Raw genomic sequence first — 15364 nt, 5'->3', positions numbered from 1 at the left:
TGAGGTCATGTGACTCCACAGGCACATTCAGGGTCAGGGGTACAGGTGCAGAGTAGGTGGAGGGTCAGATGTAACCAGGTCAGTTTTTCTAGCGAATGTGACCAAAGCAGAGTAGATGAAGGAGGTTGAGATGGCTTGCAAGGGACTTGGGCTGGGCAAAGAGGGAGGTAAACACATGAGGGAGGTGAGGGAGAGTGGAAAGGAGCTAGCACCAATAGACTGACAGTCCTGGAGGGATGGAATAAAGCTCTGAGTTACAGTGATCGAGGGAGTGAGGTGGGAAGTTGAAAAAGAAGTCAAACGAAGGAGGCTATAGCTCAGTGGTAGAGTGCATGCTTAGCACGCACCAGGTCCTGGGTTCAATCCCCAGCACCTCTGGTAAAAAATAAATAAATAAACCTAATTACTGCCCCCCAAATAACTTCATTAATTTAAAAAATGAATGCATTTTTTAAAAAAAGAAAAGGAAGTAAAACTATATTAGCTACCTGAAGTGATTTCCATCAACACCCATGAAGAGAGGGGCCATCCCATCCTCCCAGCCAAGATGGGGAAAGAAGATTGATCAAGTTAGTGTCTAATGCCTACAGCAATGTAGGCCTCAGCTGACTCCAGCAGCCTGAGCCAGAGTTCTTGAGTGTCACTCACTCAGATGTGACACACTCTTGGCCAGATGTCATGTCTGTAGTTTCACATGTTCAAGTCTCTAAATCCTTCCAGGAGGGGGTGGGGCAGGACCATGGACCTGCTGTCTCATGGTGCCATCACCACGTCTGTTCCTCAGCTTATCAGCTGACCTTGACATCTTGCCGGCTTCCTGGCTCTCCTCCCGTGCCCTCAGAAGGAATGTGTATGCTCCCCACACTGCCAGGCTTCTGGTAAGATCATGTCCTGGGTGCTGATAATCATCTCTCCAAAAACTGTGGCTTTTTGGTGCGCCTCCCTAACGTCCCTGATCACACCGTACCCGAGTCCTGACATGCAAACATGCTAACCCTCCTGACCAGCAGCACGAGGGGAATGGGCACGGTGGTGCGGGTGAACGAGGTTGTAAGCAGCAGGAAGGGTGCTGCTCTGAGAGGGTACTTTGGAATCATGCGCATGTGCGTGCGCACACACACACACACACACACACACTCACAAAGTCTACCATGCTAGCTCCTACAGATCATCAGATATCTTTGGGTTAATGAGTTGCAGCCTGGCTGGACTCCCAAGGCAGGACAGGATGGTGGGCGAAAGGAGTCACACTTGAGCCCCAGGGACCTTCCCAGCCCTGCCTGGCTCCCAGTGAAGTCTGAAAGATGCCCAACACTTAGAATGAGCACATCGTGTCCCCCCCCCCCAGCCCTTGCACACCTGGGCCATCTGCATGGGTGGCCTGCCCTTTGCCTACTGCACACACAATGCCTTTTCATCCCTGGAAGTTCCCCTCAAATGTTCCCTGCTGGACAGAATTTGTTGTTCTCCACTGTGAGCACCCTGGTCCTCCCTCTACAGGTGCACTCACCACATGGTTGACCCCAAAGCCTGTCTGGCTCTCCTGCTAGACTTGAGTTCCTGGGCATCTTGGCTTCCCCAAGGCCTGGCATGGATCTGGCATGGAGCTGAATAAATGAAAGATGCTTGCAGGTATAAGGGAAGGAGTCAGTAAATGGATGGATGGAAGGATGGGGGGAGTGGAAGGGTGGATAGGAGAATGGGTGGATAGATGGGTAGGTAGGTGGATGAACAGATGGATGGATTCCAGATGGAGTCTGGGGATGGAGGAGGAGGTCACTTTGTCAAGAAAGTGTGGGCTTCCCCAGCTCCGGTCTCTAGAACAGTCTTCCTTGCTAAGTGTCCCACTTCCTCCCATAAGCTAGGGCCCCTGCAGGATGCAGAGACTTCTGGGTCCCTCTTCTTTGCTTAGCTCTAGGCTTAGCATTTTAGGAGATCAGATGAGGCAGGAGTGGCTAAAATGTACTGAGTTCCCACTACGTGCCAGACATTGGGCTAGATGTTTTTATAGATATGGTCTTGTTTAATGAAAACAGCACCCCAGTTTTGTGAAACAGATTCTATTATCCCATTGTACAGCTAAGAAATCAGGCTCAGAGAAGCTAAGTGAATTGCCCAAAGTCACATAGCTTATGTCTAGCAAGGATGGGATTTGAACTTAAAACTCACTCAGGTAGCCAGGGCTGGATGTGCTGGAGATCGAATGACACCAGGGAAACAGAGGCAGGGATGGCGGGCAGCAGGCCCAGGCCTGCTCTGGAGACAGGGGCTCTGAGTTCTAGTCCTGACTTGGTCTTTTTTACTGAGAGATCGTAGGTGAGACTTTGTCTCCCTCCGAGCCTCAGTGTCCATGTGTGGGCTTGATGCCCGTTAGAGGTGTCTTCCAGGTGAAAAATGAAATTGAGGTGGATGTGAAGCACTCCCGGCCTTCTCTACAGGAGATCCTTTACTTTCCTGGCAAGCTAGCGGCCAAAGGGCAGGGCCAACCATTAGATAATGGTTAACTGGACCCAACGCCTCATCTATAAGGAGCCATCCCAGCTGGCCAAGACTCCACAGGATGCAGTGCGTGAAGGTGCTTGGAGGGGTGGTGGGGGCCGCTGCCCTCTTGGGGCTGGGGATCATCCTGGGCCACTTTGCCATCCCCAAGGGGACCGACTCGCCAGCCCCCAGTGTCTCAGTTCCCCAGGACCTGGACCTGGAGCTCCTTGAGACCGTCATGGGACAGCTGGATGCCAACAGGATCCGGGAGAATCTTAGGTGAGAGGCCTGCCCACCTGCCCCTCCTGTTTGCCAGAGGCCCCTCCTTGACCCTGGGCCTGCATGTCCACCCCGCCCTCCATGCAGAGAACTCTCCAAGGAGCCGCACCTGGCCACCACCCCCCGGGACGAGGCGCTGGTGCAGCTGCTGCTGCAGCGCTGGCAGGACCCAGAGTCAGGCCTGGACTCAGCCAGGACCTCTGAGTACGAAGTGCTGCTGTCCTTCCCCAGCCAGGAACAGCCTAATCATGTGGACGTTGGTGAGGCCCTGCTCTGGCTTGGGGATGCCTGTGGGCTGGGGGAGCTGCCGGGCCCTGCCCTGACCTTGCCCTCCCTCCACAGTGGGGCCCACTGGGGACATCATCCACTCCTGCCGACGAAGCGAAGAGAACCTGACTGGGGAGCAGGGGGGGCCCGATGTGGTGCCACCCTATGCTGCCTATGCTCCCCCTGGAAGCCCTCAGGTGGGCCTAGGACACCCCCTTCCCGCTGCCATAGCTCAGCTCCCCCGGGCTCCCACCCCAGCTTCTCTCATCCTGACCCAGGTGCAGTTAAAGAAAAGTGCCTCAGCTGGGGCTCAGCCCTGCCTCCCCCTCAGAATTTACTCACCTCCACATTCCAGTACTACTCTTTTTGCCCATCACTTAGTCATTCAACAAACACTAACAGGCCGTGCTCAAGGGCAGGCCTAATACAGGATACCTGGACACAGAGCACAGAGGAAACCAGGTGTGAATTTGTCTGGGGAGCTTATAAGCACTGGGTGAGGCAGGGGAACAGACTCCAAATCCTTCATCCTGCCACTCCACCTTCCCTCTTCTTTCCCCACTGCCTTTCTGGGGCCTGGCTCTAAGGGTCACTTTGTCTTGGGAATAGGGCCTCCTTGTCTATGCCAACCAGGGCACGGAAGAAGACTTCATGTGGCTATCCAATCAGGGCATCCAACTCCAAGACACCATCGTTCTGACCCGCTATGGGGGTATAGGGCGCGGGGCCAAGGTAAGCAGCTGCTGCCCGTGAAGGGGGCTGGGTGGGGAGAGGGGCCCAGCAGTGGGCAGTGAGGAGAAGAGGATGGAGCTGTGCTGAGTGCTGGACCAAGGGCTCAGGGCCAGAGAGGGTGACTCCTTCACCCACCAGGCCTGCGTTGGGACTCAGCCCAGCCAGACTCCAGCCCACTGAGTGGCCCAAAGAGCACTTACATGCTGTGAGAACTTGGATGCCTCCCTAACTTCCCTGAGCCTTAGGAAATAAAGGAATTGGGCACATTTTTCAGCTCTGATATCCTGGAAGTGCTTGTCTAAGTCCTCCTGGGAGGTAGTTGTTCTGAATATTCAACTTAAATCCCTCCTGTTGTCCCCACCCCCCTCCCCCTGCAACTTGCTTCTTTTCAATACAGAATTTTGACTAAGGATGACATGTCTATGGTTTTAAAACGTTTACTTATTTATTTTAAATGTTAAAAGGTATAGAGTGAGAGAGGGGACTAGGGAGCTTGTGTTCAGTAGGTAGAGTTTCAGATTTCCAAAATGAAAAAAGTTCTGGAGATTAATGGTGGTGACGGTAGCACAATATTGGCAATGTAGTGACTGCCACTGATCTGTACACTTTAAAACGGTTAAGATAGCACATTTTATGTTTTGTGTATTTTATCACAATTTTAAAAGAGGTGCCCATGATGAGAGCTGGGGGTTGAAAAAAAGGAAAGAAAAGAGAAGAAAAGAAAGGGGAACAGGCCTGGTGGAATTATACAGATTATGGAATTTCCAGTTTAAAAAAAAAAAAGGTATAGAATGAAAAAGTTTTCCCATAATGCCATCCTCCAAAGAAGTAGCTTTTTAAAAAAATTTTTTTTATTTTTTTAGTTGATGGGATATCTATCAGAGTTTTGGGGGAAGAAGAGCATATGAAGATATTTCCTTATTTCCCTCTTTTTTTTATATAAAAGTAGCATACAGAGGTAGGGTATAGCTCAGTGGTAGAGTGCATGATTAGCATGCATGAGGTCCTGGATTCAATCTTCAGTACCTCCATTAAAAAAATTTTTTTTAAATAAATAAACCTATTTACCTCCACATCCGCCCACAAAAAAAGTAGCATACAATACCTACTGTTCTGAGCTGTGCTTTTTTCACTTTAACACATCCTGGAGATCATTCTTAATTGGCACATAAGCTCTGTCCTTGTTCTTTTTTTTTAATGTATTGTTTTGTTTTTATTGTCCTAAAATATATGTAACATAAAGTTTACCATGTTAACCATTTTTTAAATGTACAATGCAATAGCATTAAAAACATTCACAATATTGTGCAACCATCACGACTCTCCATTTCCAGAATGCTTTCATTATTCCAAAAGAAGCTCTCATTATTCCCATTAAAAACTAACTCCCTTGTATTCCCTCCCCAGTCCCCATTAAACTCTATTTGACTTTCTATCTCTATGAATTTGCCTATTCCAGGTACCTCATTCATAAGAGGAATCATTGCTATTTGTTCTTTCGTGTATGTTATTTCACTTAGCATAGTATTTTCAAGGTTCACTGATGTATCAGAACTTCATTCCTTTTTAAAGCTTAGTAATATTCCCTTGCACGTTGTATACTATGTTTTGCTTATCCATTTATCAGTAATGGACAATTGGGTGGTTTCTGCTTTTTGGCTACTGTGAATAGGGCTTATATAAACATGGGTGTAGGAGCACACCCTCCTTTTATACAGCTGCATAGTGCTCCGCTGTAGGGTGCCTTGGTTCATTTAATGGCCCCTTTGATGAGCACTGGCTTGTCTATGCCCAACAGTATTTGCTATCTCAGGCAGCACTACAACAAATGACTTGTGTAAGCACTGTCTTGCCAGTGGGAAGACAGCTCTGTCCTGGCTTCCACAGGGAGGGAGGAAGGAAAAGGAGCAGGACATGCCCCTTTCTTGCCCCTCCCCTAAACACAGCCTTCCCTGCCCACCCCTGCAGGCTGTGAATGCCGCCCAGCACAGGGTGGCTGGGCTGCTGGTGTACACAGACCCTGGCGACATCAACGATGGGAAGAGCTTGCCAAATGAAACCTTCCCGCACTCCTGGGGCCTGCCTCCCTCAGGGGTCGAGCGAGGCTCCTACTTTGAGTATTTTGGGGACCCCCTGACTCCTTACCTTCCAGCCAACCCCTCCTCCTTCCGCCTGGACCCTGCCAATGTCTCCGGGTTTCCTCCAATTCCCACTCAGCCCATTGGCTTTGAGGATGCAAAAATCCTTCTTTGGTGAGCTTGTGCCCTGGGGTTCCCTGCCCACCCTCCAGTGGCCCCCAAACTTCAACCCCCATATCCATATTTGCTCTGAAGGGCCTCCTCCTCCTCCTCCTCCCTAGTAACCTCCAAGGAATCTTGGCCCCAGCTGCCTGGCAGGGAGGATTAGGCTGTGACTACAGATTGGGGCCTGGCTTCCAGCCAGATGGTATCTTCCCAGCAGGCAGGTAAGACAGGGGCCTCCCTCTTCCCCCAAACCCTCCCCTTCTCTCCCCTTGTTATGCTTCTTTGACCCTGGGTTTCCTCTCTGCTCACTTCAAGGCCTGGGCCGGTCCCTTTCTTCTCTCTTCCAACCGTCCCTGATTCCAAAATATCTGTCTTTGGGGAAGCCTGTGAAACAAGGCTCTTTGGGGTTTCCCCCACCTCATCTTGGACCTCCATTTTCCAGCCACCTCCTCTCTTGAACACACCAAGCTCGTTCCTAAGTCAGGGTCTCTGAACCTGTCCCCTCTGATGGGAACATCCCTCCCTCCGCCAGTCCTGGCCTGCACTAACCTCTCTCCGTACCACCAGGTACCCGAGTCTCACCCATTAACTCGTCAGTGTCCTCCCAAGCCCCTTCACCGCCTGCAGTGGTTCACTTCCCCGGGGTCTGTCTCCGTCAGGAGATGGCGGCCCCACGAGGGCGGGGCCCATGTCTGTCTCAGTCATTGCCCAGAGCCTGGTTCGGTGCCGGCATACACTAAATATCCCATGAGTGAGTGAGTACAAAGGGGAATTGGAATCGTAAGACCTGAGTTCTGGCCTCACAGCCTCTCCCGGTACTTCCGGGAAAGTGACTTTGCCAGGTCCTTTTCCTGCTCTGGGCCTGTTTCTCCCACAATGGTGGTGGTGGGGAAGTGGGCGGTGCCGAGACTCCTGTCGGCCCTCTTCGCTCCCCCCAGCCAGGTGAACATGAGCATCTACAACCGCCTGGAGCTGCGGAACTCCTCCAACGTCCTGGGGATTATCCGCGGGGCTGTGGAGCCTGGTGAGCACCCCCTCACTGCTCCCTGCGCCCCCAGGACCCGGCCGGACTCTGGGAGCCCCGACCACGCCCCCTCCGCCCGGCCGGCCTGACCCCGCCCACCCTCGCGCTTCTTGGATTTCCTACTCTGCCACCTTTCTCCAGACCGCTACGTGCTGTACGGAAACCACCGGGACAGCTGGGTACACGGGGCCGTGGACCCCAGCAGTGGCACTGCTGTGCTCCTGGAGCTCTCCCGCGTCCTGGGGACTCTGCTGAAGAAGGGTGAGGGCCCCCCCCCCTCCTCTGGTCCAGGGACGCTCTCCCCAGGTCATCTCCAGCCCACTCTAACCTGAGCTTTTTTTTAAGTTTTTTTTAATTTAAGTCTAGTTGGTTTACAATGTTGTGTTCGTTTTTGGTGTACAGCAAAGTGATTCAGATATATATCTATGTGTGTATATATATATATATATATATATACTTTTTCATATTATTTTCCATTATGGTTAATTACAGGATATTGAATACAGTTCCCCGTGCTATACAGTAGGACCTTGTTGTTTATTTTGTCTATAGTAGTATGCATCTGCTAGTCACAAACTCCTTATTTATCCTCTCCACCCATTTACCCCTTTGATAACCATAAATTTGTTTTCTATGTCTGTGAGTCTGTTTCTGTTATACTTTTCCTTGAGCTGTTGGCATCCTTTCCCACCTCCTCTCTCTCATTCTCCAGTGCTCACTTGTGCCAAGTCTGAGGGCCCTGGGGGCAGATATGCTGGGACACCAGCCCTGGCCTCACTCCAGTAGCCCAGTGTGGTACAGAGAACTCGTACAATACCTTCTGAGAGCCTCCTGTGCCCCTCCAAGAAATGCGACTCTGAGCAAGGCTGGGATCCAGACTCTGTCAGGGATGACAGACAGTTCTTAACTCAACAAATATGTCCTCCACGCCTGCTATGTGCCAGGCCAGTTCTAGGCACTGGACATCACCCAGGGAACACCAGAGTTCCTGCTGTAATGACAATTGCAAAACGCGCTACAAAGAAAAATATCTAAGAGGGGAGGGTATAGCTCAAGTGGTAGGGCGCTTGCTTAGCATCCACAAGGTCCTGGGTTCAATTCCCAATACCTCCTCTAAACAAACAAATAAATAAGTAAGCCTAATTACCTCCCCTGACAAAGAAAAAGAAAAGAAAGAAAGAAAGAAAAAAAGAAACAAAAATATCTACAGGGCTTTCCAGTGGAAGCCAGAGCTCTGGGAGGCCTTGCTGTGGAGGCAGCAGTTCCAGGACGGGGTGGGGATCCAGGTGGAAGCACAGCATGTGGGAAGGAGAGGCTGGATCAGGTAGAAGAGCTGGTGGCAGAGCCGTTTATTTCCTAAAAATTGGGGTGTTTTCTTTCATAACCACAGCACAATGATCAGAATCAGGAAATTAATTATTTTGCCAATTGTTCTGATAAGTTTTAGAGCAAAAAGTTTTTCTGGTCCAAGAGCCAATTCAAGATCACATGTTGCATGTGTGGTGGTTGCATGGGTTGTCGGTAGTAGTTCCTTGGCTGTTCTTTCTTTTGTGATCTTTATATTATTTAATTGAATGTCCCTCAGTTTGGATTTGTCTGATTAGATTCATGTTATGCCTTTTTGGTAGAAAAAAGTGTGGGAATTTGTCATTGTCAGCATGTAATCATTTTGTACTTAAAATTTTTTTTCATTTAAAACAAAAAGATGAGGAATTATCAAAGGGGATGGCAGTCAGAGATGGGAGGGAGCACAGCCAGAAACACGGGATGCTGTAGAGGGTGAGAGGGAGTCTGAAGGAGGCGAGGGGCCAAGCAGGGACCTCAGCGGCTTCTGGGAGAGGGTGGTAAGGGCAGTGTGGGCAGGGAGACTGGAGATGGAAGCTAGGCAGGAGGCTATGAGAAGCAGTGTGGGGCACTGGTTAAGCCTTGACTCTGGAGTGAGGCCCTGGATTTGAAACCTGGCTCTGCTGCTCACAACTCTGTATCCCTGGACAAATCATTTAACTTCTCTGTGGCCCAGTTTCCTCAGTGCAAACAATGACAATCTGTCCCTCAAGACGTTGTTGTAAGGGTTGGCTCAATATGAATAACGCTCTAAGGAGACTATGAATGTATTATCACCAGGTGAAGCCGGTTAGGGCGAGTTTTACTTAGGATGCATGGAGGAAAGAGTTGGGGGTGGAGGATAGCCCGAGAGAAGAGGTGGGAAGGGCATTCTGGCAGAAGGGACCATCTGACCAAGGGAGGTTGGTGTTGGGGACAATGTTGCAGGGTGTCACAGCAGAGGAGGTACGCTGGTAAAAGGAAGACAGGAGCCTCAGGGAAGCCGAGTTTGGGGAGGTGCCAGGACCTACCTCCAGTTGACAGCTGCCCCACCCCTTCTGGCCCTCCCTCCCCCACAAATCCCGAACCTTCCTCCTAAGCCACCCCAGGATCCGGGGCGATCTTGCCCTCCAGCGTTTTATTTGCCTCCCCAGGCACCTGGCGACCCCGCAGATCAGTCGTGTTTGCGAGCTGGGGGGCAGAGGAGTTTGGGCTCATTGGCTCCACAGAATTCACCGAGGTGAGTGAGCCCCACAGCATAATGGAGGGGATTACCGCGGCTGGGCAGCATGGGGCCTACGTCGTCCCTTCCACCTGCAGGAGTTCTTCAGCAAGCTGCAGGAGCGCACCGTGGCCTACATCAATGTGGACATCTCGGTGTTTGGTACGAAGGGCCGCTGGGCTGACTCCGGGAGGAGGGAAACGAAAGAGCGGGGGGCCGAATAGTCTTTTTGATTCTCTCGCAGCCAATGTCACCCTGAGGGCTCAGGGGACGCCCCCGGTCCAAAGTGTCATCTTCTCCGCAACCAAACAGGTGAAAGGCAGAGGGGCTGGGAGCCAGGCGGGGAGGGGGATGACCAGGGGCGGGACTACGCGTAGGTGGAGCTAGAGCTGGTACTTATCAGAGGGGCTGCTGGGTGGGACTGAAGCTGCCAGGCGGGCCTTGTAGGAACTGCAGGGTTGTGCATAGGCTGGAGATGGAGGACCCGCTGGTTGTTGGGTCCCCAGCCCTGAGACTAGATTTCCCTCCGGTCAGATCCCCGCCCCAGGCACCAGCAGTCTCAGCATCTACGACAACTGGATCCGATATACCAACCGTAGCAGCCCGGTGTACGGCTTAGTCCCCAGGTGAGCCAAGACTGGGACGAGGATCCTGGGCTGGTGAGCTGGCCCAGCGCCTTGCAACCTGACCATCTTTCTTCCCACAGCTTGGGCACTCTGGGTGCTGGCAGCGACTACGCACCTTTTGTTCACTTCCTGGGCATTTCCTCCATGGACCTCGCCTACAACTATGACCGGGTAAGTGGGCACCCTTCCATCCCCCAGCTCGGTACCTTGCTCTACCAGGCCCTCCTCTTCTTTGGGCTGCTCCAGTGCACACTATCTCGGCTCCATCACTAAGTAGCTGTGTTACCTCGGCCCAGTTTCTTTACTTCTCTTGACCTTCTGTTTACCTTCATCCATGTAATTTGATCAAATTTAAGATACTACTGAGTATAAGATGCACCGTTATGTGATGCACTGTTCAGGAGGGAAAAATCTACTATCAGTTACGATGATAGGATGACATTGACTGTAAGAAGCATCCTGATTCCAGAGATCTTAAAAGGTGAAAAAGTTTATCTCAGAATAGATTAAACTACAGTATAAAATGGGGGTGGTTTGGGGTGAAATGAGCTAAGGGGTGCCGAATGCCCAGCCTTTGTCTCCCTGTTTGATGCCCCCAAAGCCCTTTCTCCCCTCTATCGCCGAGCTGCTCCTGGGAGGTGGAGCTGGGCTTTGAACCCTCTTGTCTGACTGCAAAGCCCCAGGTTCTTCTCCTTCATGTGAAATGGGAAACTGGCACCTGACCCAGCTGTGTTACTTATTCGCTGTGTGATGTCAGGAAGGTTACTTAATCTCTCTGAGCCTGTTTCCTCCTCTGTAAAGTGGAAATTCTAGAACCTTCCTCATAGATGTGGTGACCATTTGAGATAAGGTCTCTACATTGTACACCTCCTTCCGCTTCCCATCCCAAGCCTGTCACCTCCGGGCCTTGTTCCCCCAGAGCAAGACCTCAGCCCGGATCTACCCTACCTACCACACGGCCTTTGACACCTTTGATTACGTGGACAAGTTTGTGGACCCTGGTGAGAAGTGGGACAAGGGGCATCCTTAGGCTGGAGGAAGACGGGCTGAAGATTGAGCCCTGGCCTTGTCGCCCTCCCTGCAAGGCTTCAGCAGCCACCAGGCTGTGGCCCGGACGGCGGGAAGTGTGCTTCTCCGGCTCAGTGACAGCCTCTTCCTGCCTCTTAATGTCAGTGACTACAGCGAGACCCTCCGCAGCTTCCTGCAGGCTGCTCAGCAGCATCTCGGGGCCCTGTTGAAGCAACACAGCATCAGCCTGGGTATGGAGCCCCCCGAAGTGACTGGGGTGTGAGAAGCCCTGCACCCCCAGGGCTGAGATGCTGGCTATTCCCCACAGGACCTCTGGTGACTGCAGTGGAGAAGTTTGAGGGGGCAGCCACGGTGTTGGGCCAACACATATCAACAATGCAGAAGGGCACCCCTGAGTGAGCAAGGGCTGCAATCAGGCATCTGGGAGGGTGGCATCCAGGGCAGGATGCAGGCTGGCAGCTGGGCTGCTAGCTGTAGGGTGACCAGAAGGTCCTGTCACCTCCAGCCCCCTGCAGGTGCGGATGCTCAATGATCAGCTGATGCTCTTGGAACGCACCTTCCTGAACTCGCGAGCCTTCCCAGAGGAACGCTACTACAGGTGAGCCTGTCCCAAAGCTCTTGGGAGGTGCCATGGGATGAGGCAGGAAAATGTTGGTTTTGCTGGCCTTGAGAGCACAGCCTAGCCCCTTGAGACAGCTGAGGAGTCAGGCAAGGAAGGGGAGGCAAATCGGTCAAGGTCACCCTGGGACTAGAACCGATATCTCTTCCCATCACCACTGCTGTAAGGGCCCCAGCTTTCAGAGGGCAGGAAGAGGTGCTTTTGTGCCTAGCTGTATACAGGAGCTGTTTCAGGCTGAAGCGCCCCTCTTCCCTGGCCCCTGAATGACCCTGATCCACCCCCATTTCTCCTGTCAGCCACGTGCTCTGGGCACCCCGCACCGGCTCTGTAGCCACGTTCCCGGGCCTGTCCAATGCCTGCTCCAGGGCCACGAACACAGGCGCTGGATCTGCAGCCTGGGCTGAGGTGCAGAGGCAGCTCAGTATCCTGGTGGCGGCCCTGGAGAACGCAGCAGCCACCCTGAGGCCCGTGGCTGACCTCTGACCCTCATTCTTCAGCTCCTCGCAACCCTTTATCTTAACCCCAGCCACTCCAGTTTCCTTTGAGTGTGTCCTCTGATGCCAGAAGACGACGGGACAGCAGGACCCTCTCAAACTTCTGAGGCAACAGCTCTGGGTCCCACCAGTGTGGTCACTTGAGGGGAGTGACAAGCCCCATATGAAAATTTCCCTCATCCTGGCTCTTGGTTGGCAGAGGGTGAACAGGAGACAAGGATGGTGGGAATGGCAAAACCACCAACTGCCCTTGGTAGTGGGTGGGTGAGGATGGGATGCATAATGCCAACCAAGACATCAACTCAGAGACCACCAGAGGGGAACTGAGGCCCAGGGTAGGTAGGGCATTGCCCAGTTTGGGTTCCTCTCCCCCCATACCCCTAGCAAGTCTCAACATCCCCCTGCCCTCCCTCAAATAAATCAAGCCTAGCTATTGTCCCTGCAAGACAAGTTCATTTTATTGTGTGGGAATCATGAAAAAAGAAACCTGAGTATTTCAGACCCAGTCCTGGGGCTTTGGGAGACTGCATAGCCCCTCCTCATACTGGGGACTTGGATCTGTCCACAGCCTCATCTTCCTCCTCTGCCATGACCACCTCTTCCAGGGTGCGCCCTCCAAGTTTGCTCCCCACCAACACTTGGCAGGTCCCAGCAGGTAGCAGCCCCTCCTCAGTGTAGTGACCCCTCAGGAACACAACTCTCTCCTGTCCATCTAAGGGCAGTCCATGGGCTTGGCACAGGTACCGTGCCTCCTCGGGCCCATCCAGGGCGAGTAGGTGGACCAGGAAGCTCAGAGGCAAGGTCTGGCCCTTAGGGGTGCTCAGGGCACGAGAAAGGCGGGCCAGGGCTCCCCGGCGGGCACGGCCCACATGGCATCGCACAGCACAGCTCTGCAGGTAGGGCAGGGTCCGGAGCAGGCGAAACAGGCGGGCAGTGTTGCCTTCGCGGAAGGCTGAGTCAACTGCCAGGACGGTACACAGGGCTGGGCAGGAACGCAGGGCAGCAGGTAGCTGCAGAACCTCGTGAAGGGCCTCCACCGAGCCTGTGAGGGCAGGAATGAGGATGCTGAGTCCTTCCTGGAGCAGGCCCACCTTCCACCCTATCCCCTTAGGTCTCTCCCTATCTCCCCCCCTCCTCTGGCCCTCCAAGGATCTCTGCTCTCCACCTCGCTCCCCCCCACATCCCTGCTCTGCCAGCCCCCACCCCTAGGCCAAACCGACCTTCCCTCCCCCTTAACCCCATCAGCCCCTTCCTAAGCCATATCAGAATTTGTTGCTGGAGGTTCCAAAACCTCTTCAAATAGTCTGGATCCTCATAATAAAGTGAGGCAGTGTTTATAGATAAGGGAAACAGACCCAGATAATTTAATGACTTGCCTGAGACCCTCCTAGAGTTCTTATGTAGTAGAACCTGACCTGACCAAATCCAAGTTTTCTGACTTTGAACCCAGCCCTTTCTCTGCTACCCTAACTATGGGAGCCGGCTCTGCCACACCTTCCCCTGGCCACCTAGTAAGACAACGTCTTCTTCAAATTCTGCCTCTGCTCTCCTTCCAGGAGAATCACGACACTTGGGTCACTTTTGTAAACTGAGGCTTCTGACCCTTTAGCAGGTTGTTAACAGCATTTCAGATACAATTAAATAGAGTAGAATTTATTAAAACGGCACCATCCATCCATGAAAAAGATCTAAGGTTGAAACTTCTGCCTCATATTTGTGGGCTATGTGTTCCTGGCTCATTTGCCACACTGACTGAACTGGAGGTTTAAAAAAAGCTTGACAGCCACTATCCAACCTCATTTCCTCCACTTTCATAACCAGAAAACAGACCCAGAAATGGGAAGGGACAGGCCAGAGGTCCAGGTTGGGGCTCGGTGCACTGGCTGAGACACACATCTAGGAGATAGGACGCAGAAGGAGCTACTGGTGAGGTTTTAAAGCTTCTCCTTCTTTTCCCGGCCTCCACTGTCCACACTGATGGCCACCTGCCCTCGCGCTCTGCTCTGTCGCTGGGACCCCGACTCACCCAGGTTATAGAGCAGAAAAAGGCCTTGGAAGGCTGCCTGGCGGTGGTGCGGCCCACCGCCCAGCGCGTAGCAGCGCCGCAGAGAACCGAAGCTCTCCTGCACCTGGGCCTGCAGCAACATCAGGTCCGCTGGACTGTGCGCTGTGTCGGGTCCGAGCCGCGCGACCACGGCCAGCAGCACTGCCAGCGCCGCTTCCAGCACCAACGCCACCTCGGCGTCGCCCGCGCTCTGAAGGGCTAGGTCCAACCGCACCGCGCGCAACCGATCCGCCACAAAGCTGGCCACCTCCGCGGGGGATGCGTCGGTACGCTCCGCCACCTCACTGGCCAGGTAGCGCACGGTGGCCAGCAGCACGGACGGCGGACGCAGCTGGCTCGGCGGGGGCCGAATCTTGCCGGCGGCAGGCCGGCTGTACTCCTTCACAACGCGCTGCGGGTCGGCTCGGGGCTGGTCCCCGCGGTACCCTGGCGCCACCTCGAAGGGGTGCAGGCGGCGCTCCTTTTCGCGCTGGACGCGCTCGGCGGCTGGACACATGTCCAGGCACGTGCCCACTGGCAGCTCGCTGCCGGACATGGGTGAGCTGGAGGGAAAGGATGGGCGCTAAGCATCCCATGTACAGCTGCAGCCACTCGCCCCATTCTGCGGGAGGGCACGCCGAGGTCGGCGGAGGCTCAGGGGAGGGGCGGGGCGGGGCAGGGCGGACCCCGTCCGGCCCCCTTCCCCGGCCAGGTCCAAGCGTGCCCGCCGCCCATTTGGCCACCGCCAGCCTCTCACCGACTCCCGACGCCTCCCACAAATACTCGAGCAGGCCTCCCGAGATGCTCTGCGTTGTAGTTCTGCTCCGCCAAAACTCTTCTGCACTCTCAGGCCCCGATAAGGCCCTCCCACGATGCACCGCTGTGACCCAAACCACCCCCGTGACGCACCGGTTTGTAGCCCCTCCGCAACCAATCGCTTTGTAGGAGAGGCGGGGCAGGAGTGAGGTCACGCCTTTCCAA

At 53.5% G+C, this 15364-nt stretch overlaps 2 protein-coding genes across 5 annotated transcripts; one reads left to right on the top strand and one right to left on the bottom strand.

Moving 5' to 3' along the window:
- The first annotated feature begins 839 nt into the window (after nt 1–839).
- Nucleotides 840–12780, top strand: NAALADL1 (N-acetylated alpha-linked acidic dipeptidase like 1). Of its 3 annotated transcripts, XM_072970254.1 has the most exons (21): nt 840–878; nt 1501–1632; nt 2375–2565; nt 2651–2760; nt 2848–3020; nt 3103–3224; nt 3637–3759; nt 5728–6011; nt 6119–6223; nt 6941–7026; nt 7168–7287; nt 9504–9589; nt 9670–9733; nt 9816–9883; nt 10106–10197; nt 10278–10368; nt 11117–11198; nt 11283–11456; nt 11534–11621; nt 11732–11824; nt 12142–12780. In XM_072970254.1, the coding sequence occupies exons 3-21, from the start codon at nt 2497–2499 to the stop codon at nt 12326–12328; spliced, it is 2217 nt and encodes a 738-aa protein (XP_072826355.1). In that variant the 5' UTR covers nt 840–878; nt 1501–1632; nt 2375–2496; the 3' UTR covers nt 12329–12780. The 3 variants fall into 3 exon arrangements, with proteins under 3 accessions (XP_072826355.1, XP_072826356.1, XP_006216746.1); XM_072970255.1 differs by lacking the exons at nt 840–878; nt 1501–1632 and having other exon boundaries at nt 2537–2760; nt 12372–12780; XM_006216684.3 differs by lacking the exons at nt 840–878; nt 1501–1632 and having other exon boundaries at nt 2537–2760.
- On the bottom strand, nt 12773–15267 carry SAC3D1 (SAC3 domain containing 1). Of its 2 annotated transcripts, XM_006216739.4 has the most exons (3): nt 15141–15267; nt 14366–14946; nt 12773–13381 (listed from the first exon to the last, which is right to left on the bottom strand). In XM_006216739.4, exons 2-3 carry the CDS (start codon nt 14937–14939, stop codon nt 12879–12881), a joined length of 1077 nt encoding a protein of 358 aa, XP_006216801.1. In that variant the 5' UTR covers nt 14940–14946; nt 15141–15267; the 3' UTR covers nt 12773–12878. The 2 variants fall into 2 exon arrangements, with proteins under 2 accessions (XP_006216801.1, XP_031546733.1); XM_031690873.2 differs by lacking the exon at nt 15141–15267 and having other exon boundaries at nt 13015–13381; nt 14313–15070.
- Nucleotides 15268–15364: the final 97 nt, after the last annotated feature.

Source organism: Vicugna pacos, chromosome 10 (assembly GCF_048564905.1).
Source record: "Vicugna pacos chromosome 10, VicPac4, whole genome shotgun sequence".
NCBI classification, from domain to species: domain Eukaryota; kingdom Metazoa; phylum Chordata; class Mammalia; order Artiodactyla; family Camelidae; genus Vicugna; species Vicugna pacos.
This window is presented reverse-complemented; position numbering and strand designations above follow the sequence as displayed.